Source organism: Bolinopsis microptera, chromosome 5 (assembly GCF_026151205.1).
Source record: "Bolinopsis microptera isolate Bmic1 chromosome 5, MBARI_Bmic_1.0, whole genome shotgun sequence".
NCBI lineage: Eukaryota > Metazoa > Ctenophora > Tentaculata > Lobata > Bolinopsidae > Bolinopsis > Bolinopsis microptera.
The window spans coordinates 19,697,326-19,716,611 of record NC_087076.1 but is presented as its reverse complement, the minus strand read 5'-3'; the positions used below and the strand labels follow the sequence as shown (position 1 = coordinate 19,716,611).

General features: G+C 40.3%; 2 protein-coding genes across 2 annotated transcripts in view; both read right to left on the bottom strand.

The window, feature by feature from the left end:
• Nucleotides 1-19,286, bottom strand: part of LOC134815694 (metal-response element-binding transcription factor 2-like) — a 106,870-nt gene that overhangs the window by 20,961 nt on the left and 66,623 nt on the right. Inside the window, exon 13 of the mRNA XM_063824272.1 lies at nt 15,013-15,143. Coding sequence (XP_063680342.1) covers nt 15,013-15,143 — 131 coding nt within the window. The remainder of the gene's footprint in view (nt 1-15,012; nt 15,144-19,286) is intronic.
• LOC134815693 (tubulin polyglutamylase ttll6-like) overlaps nt 1-19,286 on the bottom strand; it is a 100,540-nt gene that overhangs the window by 76,893 nt on the left and 4,361 nt on the right. The window lies entirely within an intron of this gene.

Genomic DNA, 19,286 nt, shown 5'->3' with positions numbered 1-19,286 from the left:
GATCACTGACTGAGTGCTTGGATCACGTATCCGATGAATTTTGAAATGGTCATAACTCAGGCAAATTTTGAAAAATGAACTTGAAACTTCAGGAAAGGTTTTAAATTATCAAGCCAAATGTGTGCAAAAAAATTTGGAGTTCTTAACTTAAAGCGTTCTCATTTTATGAAGACAATAGTGAAAAAGAGGGAGTGTCACGCCACGCCCACTGTAATTGGGCGTGGCTTACGAAACTTTCAAGAAATTTAAGTTTGACCCATATCTATAATCGCTGAAATTTTTGTGCAATTTGGAGACGAATTACGTGAGTTATTAAGAGGTTGCGTGTGGGTAGTCACTTTTGGGCCACCCCAAATATATATATAAAGAACAAATGAATGAAATGAAATGAGGTATTTATATCCGCGATCCCGCTCATATGATTAACCAACAACACAAGGGTCAAGGAAGGTGGTTAACCAAGTCAGTTTGCTCCTTCGCAATATTGACCATATTGATGGTTATGTAAAATCAGCAATCAGAAACAGTTGCAGTGCATTATCAGAAATTTCCTTGAGCACTTGCATTTTGAGACAAGCTCAGGTCCTGCTATTGATGGAGGTCGGATTTTTGATGATGATGAGCTTTTCTGTCAGGCACAAGTTGCACGTTCTCACACCAGGCTTGTATGATTGGCATTTTGTTATTATTTTCCAGTTAATGGTGCATGTATATATATATATGTATATATAGACACGTTCATTGAAGTTTGAGGATATTGGTAAATATTAGTGGCCCTATTAAATGGCACGATGAGGTAAAATTTGTCACACTATGAACCTATATAAACCCTCCATGGTTAGGATAATCGTCACATCCTCTAGGTAAACTTAGTCACATAACGATATCTTTATCAGATGATAAGATATCGCTTAAATTCGACCGGCAGTGAGAACTTAACATTGTCACATTATTAAAACGTGACAGAGTTAACATGGCCCCTTCCTGCCGTGTTTGACCAAATTTTCGAATTTCCAGTTCATAGGATAGTTCCATATGACAATTATCTATATATAAAGCGACTTTTTTTCGTTAAAAGGTACCACATGGTCAATTCCGTCACACATTTAAGAAATTAAATCTTATAATTCTTCAAAATATTAATAGGGGGTAGGGGCAAGAAATGTAAATTTCGTCACATAAGTTATTGTAAAAGGTAGATACATTTTCATTCACATCAATCTGTTCTTATTATATTTTGAATCCGACGTACTCTCCCTTGGCCTTAAATTCGTCCCGACACCCACCTCAGATCCCACACCTGAACTAGCTCCACTCATTCAGAACGTCACCAAACAGCTCGGCGAAGGAATGGAAGCTTCCGTTACCTATCAGGTTACCTCTGTATTATCCAAATTTGACAAACGACGTGACAAGACCCGTGACAATTTGACTCCCCAACAACGTACTGCTCTCAAATCATTAAAATCTAAGAAATCTGAATTAAAATTTCTCCCAGCCGATAAGGGCAACGCCACTGTGGTGTTAACCCACGAACAATACATAAATAAAGTTAATGATCACTTGACCTTAGGTAGCTACACCCTTTTGAACAAAGACCCCACACAATCCGTCACCTCCAAACTGCACAAAGTCCTCAAGAAACTTCACAACGACAAAAAGATCACCACAGACCAACTCAACAAGATGCGGAACCTTCACCCTAGATGGCCTCAACTCTACCGACAACCTAAGATCCATAAACCTGGCGCACCCATCCGTCCCGTAGTTAGTTTTTACAACACTCCCCTTCAAGCGCTCCACAAAGTCCTTGCCACAGTCCTCAAACCCCTAGCTCAGAATCCCCTACACCTTAAAGACTCCTCAGACTTCAAGCACCGATTCGACTCCTCCCTCAACCCCTCATACTCCTATCACTCCTCTCTAGACGTTCAGAGCCTCTACACCTCCTGTGACATGCGCCTGGCTCTTAAAACAGTCATCACATCCTACGAACAAAAACCAACTCTCCTCCCCTCCAACCTCACCACCACCACCATAGGATCCCTCATTAACTTTTGCCGCGACAATTCCTACCTAGAATTCAACGGCTCCTTTTATTCCAAAGACGAAGGTAGCACCATGGGCTCCCCCCTCATCGTAGAACTAGCTGAAATACGCCTCGCAGAAACAGAATCCTTAGCCCTCTACTCATGTCCCGACCCTCCTCATACTTACTCCCACTTCGTTGACGATGGCCTCGGATCCTTCAGAGACAAACAGCACGCAGAATCCTTCCTCACTTTCCTCAACTCGCTCACCGAAGACCTCAAATTCACTCAAGAACACCCTTCATCCAACGGAACCATACCTTTCCTCGACGTCCTCATCCACCCTGACAAGTCCACCTCAGTCTACAGAAAACCCACCCACACCAACCTCTACACTCTACACCAAGTATTCATCCTGCACCACAAACTCCTCCAAGAACGCCGTCATCCGATCCCTCACCAAAAGAGCCTACAACATCTGTTCACCTCAACACCTCGAAGACGAACTACAGACTGTCAGACACGTTTGCCTTCAGAACGGCTTCCCACCCCTCCGCATCACCACCATCATGGACGAAGTTCACCGAAAGTTCACCAACCCTCCCCGACATCAATCCTTAGCCTCATTCAACCGACAGACCAGAGATCACGCACTTAGCGTTTCCCTTCCTTTCCATCCCTCACTCTCCAAACCCATCTCCAAGATACTCGGACAACACGACATCAAAGTGACCCACTCATCAGCCACTACTCTCCGCAACCTTCTCACCAAGACGAAGACCACACCCCCCACTCAACTCACCCCCAACACCATCTACGAGATATCCTGCTCACAATGTCCCTCCAAGTACAGTGATGTACACTGGACAGACCTACAGACCCCTCATCCAACGAATGAAAGAACACGAACGATGCTACAGACTCAACAATGCCTTCGACGAAACCACAGACAGGATCAAATCCGCCCCCGCCCATCATGCCCTAACCACTGGACATTCCATCTCCTGGAACAACATAGAAGTCCTCAAATCACTCACCACACGATCTCAACTTGACCTGACAGAACATGCTGCTATCCAGATAAGACAACCCTCCATGAACCGTACTGATCGTGCCCCTAAATGTAGCTCACTATGGGACCCCATCCTTCCCAAGATCGCCTCATCCCTCAAGACCAGGCCATCTGGCATTTCCTTTTCATCTACCTCACAAGCCTAATACATTTTTTTAATGTTATTGTAATGTAATCTGAACACTTTTTCCACCCTCACCCCTATACCCTTTCACGTCACACACCACTCATCATTGACACCACTACGCCATATATAATCACCCGATCAAAACGTATTTCAAAGAGTCTTGGAACTTGTACATTAACTCTTCTCAGAAACTAGATTTCTACCGCAATCTAAAATCAAGCTTTGGGAGAGAGTGTTACCTAGATCACGTGGTTAGTTATAACGACAGGGTAAATACCACCAGACTCCGCATAAGTGTACACCGACTGGAGGTCGAATTATGTAGATATAACAAGACTCCTCGTGAAGATCGAATATGCACATGGTGCAACATTATCTTTATAGCGCCCATATTGTCGAAAACGAAGAACATCTCTTAAACCATTGTGATATTAACGCTGTCGCTAGACGGAACATACTTAATAAGATTAACATGGTGGCATCGAAGTCGAGCGACAGTACCTCAAACTCAACAATTCACAGCATATCTCCTGATACAAACCTAGTCAAGCTCATCTCCAATCATAATGATTTCTTAACATCACTGACTTACGAGTGCCAGATACATCTTTCGAGAATTGTCGCCAGGTACATCACCAACTGTTTCAACAACCGTAAAAAGTTCTTGGAGTCTATAAACGTCGATTCTTGCCGTAACACGTAACCAACGATCCGCGTCATAAACGTACATCTAAAACATTTATCAACACCATTCTTTGAGCGCCGTTGCCTACAAAACTATGCACTCATCTAGCAAGGGTACCCTATGCAAATGGCGATACAACAAAGTCTATAAAATAAAAGATTTAATATAGTAAAATTATATTTATATTTGTTAATATTATTATTATCATTATGGAGAGGAGCGAGTTATAACACTATTATATTTATTATCTTGACAGTTGCTGTTGTAACTTAAGATTTGAAATTTGTATTCCTTGTATTCCTTGTATTCTAATTCCCTTCACAACATCATCCCCAGCTGAAGACGATTTACACAAGTATTTTGAAAGCTTCTGCTAATAAAATCTTTCGTATCACTTATAAGTTTTAAATATCCCCCTCCAGATATTTTTAATTGATTTATACAGGAAATATAGAAACCAATGCCAATTTTTGTCACATTGAATTTTTACTGTCAGGGCAGGAAAAGTGAATTTTGTCACATTTCGGTAACTTTATAGCAAAATTAACTCAACATTGTTAAACTTGAGTTCCGATTTGCTGAAAAATAACCTAGAAGAAAATTGAATTCTTATCAAGGTATGGATTGGTTATCATTGTTTCGAAATTTAACCTATTAACAATTTCGCGTGGAACACTTCCACTGACACGCTGTGCGGAGCTCGTCGCCTCTAGTAAATACTTCAAAATAGGGATAGTGGAACTGATGATGACAACGATGGGGAGAAGGAGAGCAATGATGCAGACAATGGGCCTCACCATGAACTTCCAGGTTCCTCCTGAGCCCGTATAGTAGGTACACGTGTAAATTCTATTATCAAACTCAACATAATTCTTATCCAAAATTAGGAAGAGAATTGGAAAAGCAAAAGGTGGAATTAGGGCAAGACAGAAAACTTGATGAGCCATCTTCTTGGTTCAGTCCTTTATGAAGGAGCAAGCGAGGAATACTTTCCGGTAGATTTTCAGAATGCTTGAACAATTTTCTAACTTCACTATGACCTCATAAATTTTGAATTAAATTACTTCTTAAAGGTGTAAAATCGATTTTAAAATTTGTTACTTTGTCAAAAATCAAGTTACAAAAACGGTTAACTTGATGACGTCAAATAATTTTTTTCATATAATGTAAACTAAAGTCTAAACAATTATCTTCAAGACACGTGGTTCGAAATAGCTGTATCGTTTTAACTCTTGAATCTACAGATAATTGATTCCAGGCTACAATTGACTGGCAAATTAGCGTCTATCCCTGAATACTGTATATATACAGTCGTGATACTGATATATATATATGTCGTGATATATATATATATCACGACAATCTTAAAGTTAAAACAGCGGTTCCAGAAAACTTACTTTCCGATACTCCTGAAACTTGAAACTTTTTTGCAGTCGATTTGGACAACATCTAAACGCCCTGCAAAATTGTAGATCTCTGTCTTAATTCTAACATGGTTTTTAAGGTAATCACACTATATAGTGACAACACTATAAAGTAACAAGCACTTTATAATGACAGCTGATCTTTGTCATTATATAGTGTGCAAAACGCACTATATAGTGACAACACTATATATTGACAAGTTTATCTTACTTTTCTTTAATTCTACTTTTAGAATACTACTGAAGCAAATAATTTTATTTAAATAAAATGTATAACTGTCATAGAAATATAGTACAATCGAAAATGTAAATACCAATATCATAAAATCTTAATATCGTTAAACCGATAATATCAATAATCAAATGTCGAATTCATAGTGCAGCAGAAACAGCAGAGAGAAAATCAATGACTTCGTACTCCTGGTAATCGTAGGCTTGCATGAAGGATTCCAGAAGGGAGTCGTACCTTATCCACTTGGCAGCTCTCTGGGGTGGAGGTCTTCTCATCAGTCTTTCCGTGATCTTCTGGTCTGTTAGTCCTTGCTCTAGTTTGAGGGCTTCAAGGAATTTCCAGATTTTTAAGGCACCTGAATATGGCGATTTTGGGTTTTACCGAATTTCGTATAGCAGTGCTGGCGCGTATTTTGCGCAAATTCCTTAAAAACCTCCACATAACTATTTCTTATAACTGTCATGTTACTGTCATCTTTGACATTGAATTAAAATGTTTTGGACTTAAAATAAACCTGCTGAACAACTTCCGATGAGTCTTAATGCCTGAAAAAAGCAGTAAAGGGGGTATAATAGCAAGGGGTATAATAGTATAAGAGGTATAACTACAAGAGCAACGGTCGTGCTTGCCAGCACCGTGGTACCCTTGTTGAATTAAACCCAGACGGATAGTAATTATTCTCGTTAGTCTGGACTCTGGAGTATCCGATGAGTTTTGAAATGGTCATAACTTAGCCATATTTTAACCAAGGAATACAAGGAATACAAGGAATACAAGGAATACAAGGAATACAAATTTAAAATCTTGAGCTACAATAGTAACTGTTAAGATAATAACAATATCATAAGATTTGAATTTATTATATTAATATAACTTAACTAAAGTGAAAAATAAAGATTTGACATAAAATATTTTGTTTTCAGTCGCCTTGGTAATGCTGTAATGATTGAGCCAGGTCACTTTGCAGTTCGCACTCGTCGTTGCGCGAAAAGAAACAAAAGCGGGTACAGTGCTTTTCAGTGTTCACTGTTCATGTACTGGCCAGAGAGTCAACAAATTTCTTGCGGTTGTTAAAACACGTAGTGGCAAACCTAGCAACGACTCTCGTGAGTTGGACTTGACTTTCGTTCGTGATAAGTTCAACAATTTCACTGTTGTTGCTGATGAATTTGAGGACGTTTGCTCCAGGGATGACATTGTGAACAGAATAAGATGTCGCAGACGGTTTGATTGGATTTGATATGAGTGACTGGATCTTGTCTAGGACTTTACGCCTCGATGCAGCGTTAAGATCACAATGGTTAAGGAAGTGATTTTCATTCTCAATAATACCAGAACCTAAGACTATATTGCACCAGGAGCATATTCGCTCGTCACGAGGAGTTTGATTATATCGGCCAAGTTCAATTTCGAGTCGATGTGCACTGATCCGCAGTCTTGTGATATTAGCACGGTCTGCATATTTAATGACACTATCTAGGTAATACTCTTTGTTAAATTTGGATTTTAGGTCACCAATATTCTCTAAAGTTACATTTCAAAGTTTTAGTAATGACGTGTGGTGTGAATATTTTACTCCCGATGGGTTGTGTTGATTGAGGAGGAATTCGTTTCTTGAAACCGTTGTGAATAAGAAAGTCCTCTTTTGGTGGATTTGCGATACTCGGGTTTCTTTCGAAAAGTAACTTGGAGTGATTGTTTTTGAGTGTGCGGTAGGCTGTGACATGATCGGTAGAGAAACATGGGTCTAGCGCGAGGACAGGCTCCAAACCCCTGTACCAGTCCAATTTCATGTTCATCTGTTCTTTGAAAGCTAAGGAGACAAGGGAGTTATCTTTGAGATTTTTCAAACGTTGGCTATATTTGAGAGTGAGGTTAATACATTCATAGATTAATGGGTAGCGGCCTGACTCACCCCAGACGCCTGCGTTGCTGGCTTTACGATTTACCCCCAGTGACCATTTAAGAAAGTGAAGGTGAACTTTTTCGCTGTTCAGAAGGCTAACTTTCTTGAGGATACTAGTTTGAAATTTTGTTTTTGTGTCGGCATCCATATTATTGAGATCGACTTGTTTTGTTATGTGTTTTATGATAGCCATGTTAGGTGTGTAAATAGGCGCTCCGTAAAGAACGATAGGTTTAATAAGACCATCAAAGAGTGTTGTTAGAGAGCGGAATGATAATTTGGATTTGTTTACTGAGCTTTTCATGGCATAAAGTGCACGCATGGCCTTCTTTTTGAGCTCAGTTCGGGCATTTGTGAATGTGCCGGATTTGTGTATTTCGATTCCTAGATAGCAGTATGACTCGACTTCTTCTAACAAGTGATCACCAATTTTGAGGGGAACCGGCTGATAAGTATCAAAACGGGCATTAAATTTCATGAGTTTAGTTTTATCTGCATTAATTTCGACGCCCCATTCCAAGCAGAAATTGTTCAAAGCATCGAGTTGCTTTTGGAGGGTTTTGGGGTCCAGTGCCAAGAGTATCAGATCATCTGCCCATAGTAAGTGACTGATAAGTTGGTTCATTAGTTTCGGACAGTTATCATATTCTAGTCGAGGGGAAAGATCTCTGATGTATATCTTAAATAGATCAGGGGAAAGTGGATGACCCTGTTCAGTTCCTTTATTGATATCGAATTTTTCGCTGACAAATCCAGATAGTTTTATCTGGCCAGTGGAATTTTTATACATATGTTTAAGAACATTAAATGTTTTGCCAGTGATACCTAGTTTAGCTAATTTTAAGAAAAGAGCTTCACGGCAAACAGAGTCGAAGGCCTTCCGGAAGTCCACAAAAACAGCATAGACGGGAACCTTGAGCTTTTTGTATTTAGACGTAATGGTGTTGAGTGTGAGTATGTGGTCATATGTTTGAGCTCCTTTAGCGAAGCCAAGTTGATTTATGGGGTCCGGGTTGTATTCATTTTTGAACTTGATTATCCTGTTTAACATGATGGTCGAAAATAGTTTTCCGATTGTACTACTCACAGCAACTGCTCTGTAATTGTCTGGATTATCTTTGTCGCCTTTTTTGTGTAGGGGTGTAATAATGCTGTTGTTCCATGGGTAAGTTCCAGTGTCCAAACAGCGGTTAAAGACTTTGCAAAGGAGTTGTGTGTTTGTTGTGGACAAGGTCTTCAGTATTTCATTACATATCATATCCTCCGAGGAACTTTTGCCGTTTTTGAGTGAAGAGATCGCAGTAGATATTTCGTCCACAGAGATCTGGCCATTGAGTATTGATTGTGCAGGGGATGGTTGGAAATTATTGTTAATAGCCTCTGCATTTTGAAGCATTTCTTCCTTATTCTCTACAGTTATGGTGCTATGTGCATTAGCATAAAGTTTACCAAAGAATTTTTGAAAGTTGTCCATGTCATGGCAATCAAATTTGTCAACTCTTCCTTTAAATTTTTTCAGTTTTTTGAATTGTTTCCAGTTTAGAATTTTACCAGATTCAATATCTGTATTCAGTTTGTCAAGATATTTGTTTTTTGTACGGTCAATTAAACTTTTGTACGTATTTTTTACTTGGTAAAAATTTTTTCGAAGATAATCGCTATTGGGGAAATCAGAAACAATTTGAGCTGCACGAGTACAAGATATTTTAGCTTCTCTGGTGGCTTGTTTGAACCAGGGTTGTTTATTTATTGATCCCTTTTTGGTTATTTTGGGATGTTTGGTCTTTTGGAGACATTTGTCTGCTATTTTGTTCAAGTGTACTGTGATATCTTCGTTTAATTTGTATGTACCTAGGAGATCTTCGGGATAATCTGTTTCTAAGAGGCTTTTGGAACATTCTTCCACAAGTGGGTCCATCATTGTATCCCGTAAGCTTGAAAGGCTATCAGGAGTTATTTTGTAACGAAGTGGGGCTCGAGCGTAAGTTTCATGGAGTGCCTTTGTGTTTACAAGAGTGTTGGAAGGAGAGAAGTTGAGTGCCAGGAGTAGTGGTTTATGATCAGAAAAGCAAGTGAACGGCTGGATTGTCATATGACTTAGATACTTACTGCAGTTTGGGGATATAATAAAGTAGTCAACAACGCTGGCACCGCTGGTCTGAATACAAGTGAAGTCACCATACGAGTCTCCTAAAGTTCTCCCATTGAGAATATGGAGTTCATTATTGACAAGCATTTCTAGAAAGGGTCTTTTGTAATTGTTCGACTTTTTGTCCTTTGAGTTCCTGGTTGGAATTTCTTGTGGGGTGTAGTCTTCTGGCAGGGGAATGAAGCTCTCGTAGCCACATTTGTCCTCTTTGATAAAGTCAATGTCATGGCCGATACGCGAGTTGAAGTCACCACAAGTAATGACATCACCTTTACTTAAAAGAACATTGAGAAATTGGTCCAGTTCACGGATGGTGTCAAAGCCCGAAATATTTGAGTTTTTAGAGGAAGTGTTAGCTGGCTTAATGTATGAGTTAACAATGAATATATCATTATCTACGCCAAAGTAATTTTTGTCAAGTTTACAGGCAACAACATCTTCAATTGTGGATTTTTCAAGTTTAACGCCTTTGGATATTTCGTTTTGGACCATTATGCATACGCCACCATGTTTTTTGTCCCGGCGGGTTTTATTGAAGGACCTGTAACCCGAGTGTTTGACAGGTTGTCTTATTTCTTGAAGGCAGACAATAGGAAACTTGTCAAAGACGGCACAAAATTGAGGGTCATCAAACTTAGAGCCAAAAGTTGTATTTGTTGATTGGATGTTCCAGCTTATAATTTTGGATTGTAAATTCATAGTATTTTTTTAAGAGGTTGGGTTGGTGGTCATGATTTGAAGACTAAAATTTAGACTGGAAGCTCAAACTCCCTGAAGATCTTGTCGAGGGTGTCTCTCATGGTGTTGGTGATTGCATGCATTCCTCTTTCTGATAGATGGAGATTATCGCGGAAGTACATCAAGTTCTGCTTAGAAGTGGACTGAGTGTTAATGAAGAACTTATCATTTCTCTGAAGGAAAATCCTTTTTGTTTTAGGGTCCTCGTCTTGCTGCTGATTGACCAATAAGGACAGGGATCTCCTCAAGGAAAAGACGTGTCGGTTCTGGTAGGTGTTTCCGTTCAGTAGGGGGCAAGAGATGACCAGTCTGGTGGTGGGAGATACTAGTTCTAGCATTTCATTAAAGATCTTGAAGTTGTCGATGATTTTGGTAATGTCCTCTCCTTTGTGTATATCATTGATGCCGAGATGTACATATATTAGTTGAGGCTTCTCTGTTGGTATTTTGCTCCCCATCATGTATTCACCGGTCAGTGATTCACTACATGTAAAGTCGATTCTTTTGAAATTCAACCTATATTTCCTAAATTCCAAGCATGACTCATCAATGTGTCTCATAATTGAATCGGTAACAAGCCAAACGTTGATGGGTTGCCCACTTTCGACCAAGACTTTCAGGGAGGGCTTTATTGGATCGGGGAAACCAAATTTGGGCGAAGGCGAGGCTAGGTTCGGTTGGTCTCCTAACGCTGCTATTTCTTTTATCAAAGGGTCAGTTTGACTTGCGACCTCGCACATTTGGTGTGTTACATACGCGTGGATGTCTTTAATGTGCTCCCTTGTTTCATCGCAGAAGACACTATTGTAGTAGCTCCCCATGTCTTCCACCGATTTCTTCATGATATCTACTCCATTTTGACTAAGGTCGTTCAGAATCTTCCTCATTGACTGAAGGTCATCTTTTGTGCCGTTTATGTTCTCCACAAGGTCATCAATTTTACCATTGCACTCCTTTATCGTTTGTGTAAACACATTTGTCTTGCTCAGATTGTCGATTCTGTTGTTGCAATCACTCACTGCACTTTTCAAATCACTAATCGCATCCAAAACGTCGGTGTTGCTGGTTGGGTGAGGCGAGATGTCTTTTTGAGTTTGTTGTTTGGTCGCTTCCTGGAGAGTTGCTACATTCGCCTTGACAGATACGATGGAATCCACAACATGCTTTAGAGAGTTCTCCACACATTTTTGAGCATTACGCACTGATGCAATGTCATCTTTCATTTCCACGTCTTCGATCCTCGGGGAGTCACATCGTGAGAAGTTCATGCCGTGAGACATCGAGTTATTGGCTGCTGACATGGAGAGTTCCCCGATTGACATGCACATTTTGTTCTGAAGTCTTGTCCGCTTTTCAGATAAAGATCCTGCAGTTGAGACTTGACTTCTTATGAGCTCCTTATCTACCGTTCCCTCATCCATCTTCCCTACAACTGCACTGATCGTTGATGCAAGCAGGAGTCCTCCATCTGCTTCATAATCCAGGTTGTCTGCTACAGACGTTACTCGAACAACAGTGGGGGGAGTCTTAAGGAGGGGGAAGTTCATTTCTTCAGCCTGTTCCTTGGTGATGTCTGACTGAGGGTTCTTCTGCGGACCTTTGAGGGCGCTGTCAGTTTCTGTTGGACATTTCTGTTCAAATATCAGGAAGTACTGTTCTTCTACTTTTCCCCAACCTCTAGGTATCGAGCGTTTGTATCTCAACTCTGTCTTGCCACTGAGTACGCACAACGTGCCAGACATAAGGGCCGCTTTGTGGGTTACTTGACTCCCAGCTTGGGTCTTGATGTACATGGGGCGTGGATCCTTCAGACCAAGTGCCAACACTGCAACTACTGGAGAGAAATTGCTGTTTTCCTGGCTAGTGTTGCCGTATGGAATACTGTGTGAGGGGTCACTCATCCGATAAATAGTGGTCTTGTCAAACTTAACATCCAACTGAAAAACGTCCTCAACCGTTTTGTTGATACGATCCTGGTGGCATTTGACAAAAGAGCAAATGAACTTGAAACTTTTGGAAAAGTTTTCAATTATCAAGCCAAATGTGTGCAAAAAATTTTGAGTTCTTAGCTTAAAGCGTTCTCATTTTATGAAGACAATAGTGAAAAAGAGGGAGTGTCACGCCACGCCCACTGTAATTGGGCGTGGCTTACGAAACTTTCAGGAAATCTAAGTTTGACCCATATCTATAATCTCTGAAATTTTGGTGCAATTTGGAGACGAATTACGTGAGTTATTAAGAGGTTGCGTGTGGGTAGTCACTTATGGACTTGTATTTAGCCTAAAACACCCTATTTCGCAAAATTTTTCCGGGGGGCTGCGCCCCCCCTAGCCCCCGCCAATGTGGTCCGCCCTTACCTGGACCCCGCTGGGGGCCGCGCCCCAGACCCCTGCCACAGCTTGCAGCTTCGCTCGCCGACAGCCCCCCCGGCCCCCCCCCCCCAAAGAAAAATCTTGGCTACGTGCCTGAGCAAAATATAGGTTAAGGGCTTTTCAGATGATTTGGCTCCTCAACAGATACCGACGTAAATAACGGTCAATATGTAGTTTAGGTTTACCTGGCCCGTAGGTTACGAATGTGCCCGAGGAGGAAAAAAAAAGCAAACTTAAGAAAATTTCTCGGGAACTTAAAAGTTCACCTCAAAACGAAATCTGCACCTATGAGTGGGTAAGCACAACATCTAATAATAGACTATATTATTATATAGTTTATCATGAGATGTTGTAGTATATTCACGGTGTCGAGCGAACGTTGTCCTTTTTTGGTCTTTCCACGATTTAGTCACGTGATTCATGAAAATTTTACAACATTTTTATCCTAACTCAAATTTTAGCTGTTTTTTATCCATTTAGCCAAAAATTCGGGAATAAAGGGGCGTCAAGATCAATGAATCATTAATAATGATTCCTCATAATTTATTAACGCGACTTAAATTATATTCCTTGTGCTAGCAAGACCGAATCACCGCAACCACGAAATTAGTCCTGAGCTGTGTTTGAGGAATTCAAATAAAACCGCTTATAGGACGTTTAGAGTTTAGTCTGTGAGTATGATCTTTAGTATTACCGTATTATAATACACTTATAATGAAGCATTTCATCTCATAGCTTTGTTATAGAGTTAGAGGAATTTCAAGGGTAGGTACTGCCTACTACATTCCATAATGGCATATAATGTGTCGTACGTAGCCTTGGAATTTCCATGTAATACAAGATACATCATACATTTATACATTGCCACATTGATCTATGTACGCACTTTGTTGAACTAGAATGCCATTCTGTTCATGGAATTTATATTCAAAGTAAGAGCCCCAATTTATTGAACCGATAACTATTTGATGTCTGAAATTGTAAACATTTCGTCGACAAGCCTACCCAATACCTATTGTTTTTGTTACCGATTGTTTCCAATTGCGCTCTTCAGTTTCAAGTTATCCAATCATATCATCACAGCTTTCTGCTGTTCTCTCGTTTGCGCTCACCCACTCCTCAGTGGGCTGTTCATTTGACAGAGTTACTGGCTGGCACTCCCAACATTGTCTCACTCACTATCACTGCCCAATCAAAATCATGCAATCAAAATCATTATACACCCACGATCATATAATGATCCAAACACAAATCTTCGAAATATACTTTTTCTGTTTGAGATTTGAATAACGTTACTGTAATGTTCCAAATTATATTTTAAATGTTTAAAGAAATATATAAAAACAATACAAGTTCACTATGAAATTTAGAAAAAGAGTGCGTAGGTTTGTTAATAAACAATATTAGTAAGTTAGTATAACTATATTGCTGTGCAAGGAAGGTGCTTTATAGAGGGCAGTGCTGCACGCCGCCGATAATTTTCCGGCCACGCCGCCGCCGCCGTTTTCAAACGGCGTACACGGCGTGAACCTGTTTATACCTTTATACTATATACTACAAGATATTACGAGCCTCGTGTCAAAATTCAAAACTGTTAAAAATTTCTCTCCACATGGCATTATTCTAGAGGAAAATTGAATCACGTGACCTCACGCCGATCACGCCGCCGCCGATTTCAACCACTCCGCCGCCGTTTAGAAAAAAAACGGCGGCGTGCAGCACTGTTAGAGGGATATTTTCAGATATTCTCCTGTTTTTTTAAGAAACTGCCGCTATTTTCTTCTCGACCATTCCAAATGAAGCAGCTTGTCAGTTTGAACTTTTTAACATATTACCCCATGCCCAACTGTTTTGCAATATAACTTGCCTTATTTGCTCTAAATCAAATCGCATCACAGTTAAAGTTCTGTTGGAGCTATATTATGCTCGCGCAGATTATGCACATCATAAGGCATGAGACTGATATTGATTTAATTTTACCGACAAGGCGTTTACTCGCTACGACGCGTAGGCGAGGAAGGTGGAACACGTCAAAGCGTTTAATATGAGGGTCAATACTTTTATATATTTCTATATTATAGAGCTTGCAACTGACAATTTCACGACAGGTGGAAGTGTTAAATTATTAAAACCATCAAGTTCGGTACTCGGTACTATAAGAGAATCAAAAATGGTATCGATGCTTTCTAGCAGCGTGAGAAGTTTTAAAATTGACACTTCATGTCAAATTATTAAACTATAAAATCCTTTAAATTGAGTGTATTTGAGGTATTTTACCGGAGGTTCCGTTAGCGAGATCCATTACAAAGCCAGGTGGAAGGTAGTGAGGTATGGGTTGATGGGATGCAGGAAGTGGGAGAGTCAGGGTCTCATCCAGGGGGAACGAGGGAGGCTCGTCTACCAACAACCTGAGGCAATGGGATCAGCTAACATACTTCACATTGTATTGAAGTATTGATTTTTTTCTGCAATTATTGTCGTTTTGATTTACACTCATTTTCATTTTTTGTTGAATCTGTGAAGTGTGTGATTCTCTGCGCATCTACACTGTACATTGACTACTGTACAGTGTATATTTGACAATAGAAACCCATCCTACCGTCGGGCACCAATATATCAAACTGTACTGTACAAGCTGGGACTCTGTCGTTTGCTTTTATTAGTGGCTGCTTTATTACCAATCTAACCAATGACACTGTCATTAACTTTAAATAATGAGCTACAAGCAATTTAGTTAAGTATTCCAAGCCTCTGAGTGTTCGCTTGTCCGATGTCTATCATATTTGCTCTCAGGATTTCTGGCATACTAATGACGTATGATCGTATAGGATCATAATATAAACTAGGTGGTAATCATATTATTACCTATTAGGTATTGTTGTAATATGGTATTTAGAGATATCTTTTAGGATATCTTAGTTTTAGTATAACGTTTACGGGACGTAGAATTTAGTATGTGTTTCCGGGTATATATTAACCAATGTTTTTATATGTTCGTATTTGGGAGTTACACATTTTGAGTGTAAGTCGGTTGGCTGGCAGAACTACTGTCAGACTAACTGTCTGTAACGAGCCGTCCGCTCACTTTGCACCTGACTAACAGCCAGACCTGTGGTTGGTCCTCGCGGATGCAGGGTGACTGCTAGTGGAGTGCTTATTGGCGAGACGGCGTGTCACGTGGTACAAGCAGATGCGTTGTGCCGTCACGCAGTATGGCGTGACGAGTTTTGAGAGTATACCCGAAGAGCCGGAAGTGGAGAGCTCACTTCTTAGTTGCCCCTTAATCACTTTAAGGGATTCGAATTGACGGTAGCCAGTCTGACTGAGCACTACCATTTGTGATTAGTCACGTCAATCGATTAGAGCGAACACTTTGAAGTTTTTATCTGTTGACGTTCACTTTGTATTACTTTTCCTTTATATTTAATTAGATCCTTTTTAGTTACTCGTTTCATTTCTACTATTCGGTACGCCCTGCCGTTCGTGCTACGTGACTAGAGCTTGACTAGCATACACTAAACACTAAGAGAACTCCGTTTTCTATATCTGGAGGCCACTTTTAGTGTTGCTATTTTTGCTCGTGATCCTTCTATTATCACCTATATTCAGTATAGTTTCGATTAGATCCTAACGTTGTCATTTGCTAAGCTAAGTTCGGTGTACGTCGCAGTTCAGAAGAATTACGTTGGAGGTTGTTCTAGATCTTGAGTACTTCCTACTAGAATTGGTAAGTGTTGCTACGCATTTTGTGGTACCTGTATATTCCAGTTCAGTGCTATCGTTTTAACAAGCACCCAGTTTTACAGCCGTTTGTAAGCTTCGCAGTACAGTTAAATCTAGATAGATAGCTCGTATTTGTGAGATTAAGCTACCATGAGAAATGATGATCGTAACGTTCGCCATCAGTTGGAAGGTTGTTGGGAGTGTGGTGATATTGGACATTTTCAGAGGAACTGTCCGAGCAGATTAGCTGGTAATAGAGGTAGATATCAAGACAGAGGGTCTTCATATCAGAGTGGTTATGGCCAACAGAGTTGGAACAGAGTGTATAGACCTAACAGTCAGGTGCCTTTAAACTTCTAAAGGGTGGCCCTAGATTTAAGAGGAGGTCACCCGCGGTCAAAAACACACGTATTTATGAGATTGTAATGAGATTTTCGAAAGTGTCGTCTTCTGTCATCAGGAAGCTTCAGGAGCTTGCTAACTGTACTTTTACCACGAAGCATATCTCGGGGAAGAGAAACCAGAAGTGTGGTGGATTTAACCGCTATAAATACCAGGGTTATGGTAAATCTCGAGAAAATGTAGCGAGCATTAGTAGCAGTTGCACTTTTAGTCTTGAAGCTGCCTTAGAGGGAGTAAACCGGGTGACACGTGAACATTATAGATGTAAACACCCGATACTGTTTAAGAGGCTGCAGGTACCGGTTAGCAGCGAGACAGTGGTTAAGGATGATTGCAGTAATATGATCGAGGAATCTTGCAATGAGTTGAGTGTTGAGGATAGTATGATTCCGGGGTTCTTGTTTGATGAGAATTTTAGTGATGACCATAGCACAGTAAACGTTGTTCAGATTACGCCTGAAGTTGATAGCCACCATTGCAATTGTAGTCTTACTCAGGCTGATACTACAGAGAAGGCATCAGTAGTTGCGGTGGAAAATGTTTCAGCGGTTACTAGAGATGTAAGCTCTCTAGAGAGAGGGGTCTTGTGTACAGCAAGTAAGCCACCTCAGGCATACATTTACAATAAGGCTAAGAGCAGTGGAGCTGAGTTAAAGACGGACTCATCGGAGCGATTTGTAGATTATTCCGATAGTAATAGTGAAGAGGAGACAGATTTTCAACTGAGAAGAGCACCAGTTGTGAGGAGAAGAGAGGTTCATCCGAAGAAGTTTCGTCTGGAGAAGGATGGTGCAGCTAGCATTTACAAGCAACCTAGTTTTAGTTCAACTCATAGGGCTGTTAATAGACCTGCTCAACTAGATTTGAATTCTATAAATCCTAGTTTTCGTACGGTAACACCTCTCACACATAACATTCCCTCAGGCGATAGTGTAGAAACAGTTGATAATTCTGCAGAATTCTTCACTCCAGCTAGAGAGAGATCGGCCGCTAGAAGATCATCGAGTCCGGTTGTTGGTGAAGGAACGATGGGTCATAGCAGTTCTATGTCATATGATACAGCGGGGCACGACATTGACACAACAGGATCGCTTTCTCCTGTGGATCTAAGAAGACAGAGCCCTCCGAGGGAGGAGCGCAGATATAACACTAGGAGACCTGAGGAACGGAGACAACCTGATCGTCTAGGATACAACGTTAGACTAGTTACGGATCTTATAAAACTCTTCAACCAGTAGAAGACGGGTAGATGCACGGATAGGGAGGTACACTTACTTTAGAATCTAGTTTCAGAACAGTATAGTCTTACTCACTTAGCTAGACTTTCCACTTAGTATTTAGCAGTGGAACCGTACCTTACTTAGGTATAACACTTGTTATCTTTCAGAACAGTACTGATAGGGATATTAGGATCTTTACTCGCAACACGACTCGCTCAGGGCTGCTTTAGTGGCGGAAACGTAGAAACTTTCGAATTTATTTTGACTTTTTTGTTTGCTTGTCAAGGACGATTTAGCGATTCGATACATCTCTATCTAATGATGAAGACTCAACACCAAAGACTCTACAACTTGGTGCAAAAGGGAAGTATTTGAAGGTTTTGGAAAGTTTTGAAAGATTTGTGGAAGTCAATTTCAGTTTTAACTTTAGGATTTTGAGGATTTAAATTTAATGCACAGGGTTAGGGCCGTGTATTTTATTTTGAGACTTGATTTATTTTTAAGTTTTGGACTTTTGATGCGTCGGAGCATTGAAATTTAAATTTTGAAAAGGGCGATTATTTTATTGTTTTAAAATATTCGAAAAAAATTTTTGGGTAGAGATGTTGTAATATGGTATTTAGAGATATCTTTTAGGATATCTTAGTTTTAGTATAACGTTTACGGGACGTAGAATTTAGTATGTGTTTCCGGGTATATATTAACCAATGTTTTTATATGTTCGTATTTGGGAGTTACACATTTTGAGTGTAAGTCGGTTGGCTGGCAGAACTACTGTCAGACTAACTGTCTGTAACGAGCCGTCCGCTCACTTTGCACCTGACTAACAGCCAGACCTGTGGTTGGTCCTCGCGGATGCAGGGTGACTGCTAGTGGAGTGCTTATTGGCGAGACGGCGTGTCACGTGGTACAAGCAGATGCGTTGTGCCGTCACGCAGTATGGCGTGACGAGTTTTGAGAGTATACCCGAAGAGCCGGAAGTGGAGAGCTCACTTCTTAGTTGCCCCTTAATCACTTTAAGGGATTCGAATTGACGGTAGCCAGTCTGACTGAGCACTACCATTTGTGATTAGTCACGTCAATCGATTAGAGCGAACACTTTGAAGTTTTTATCTGTTGACGTTCACTTTGTATTACTTTTCCTTTATATTTAATTAGATCCTTTTTAGTTACTCGTTTCATTTCTACTATTCGGTACGCCCTGCC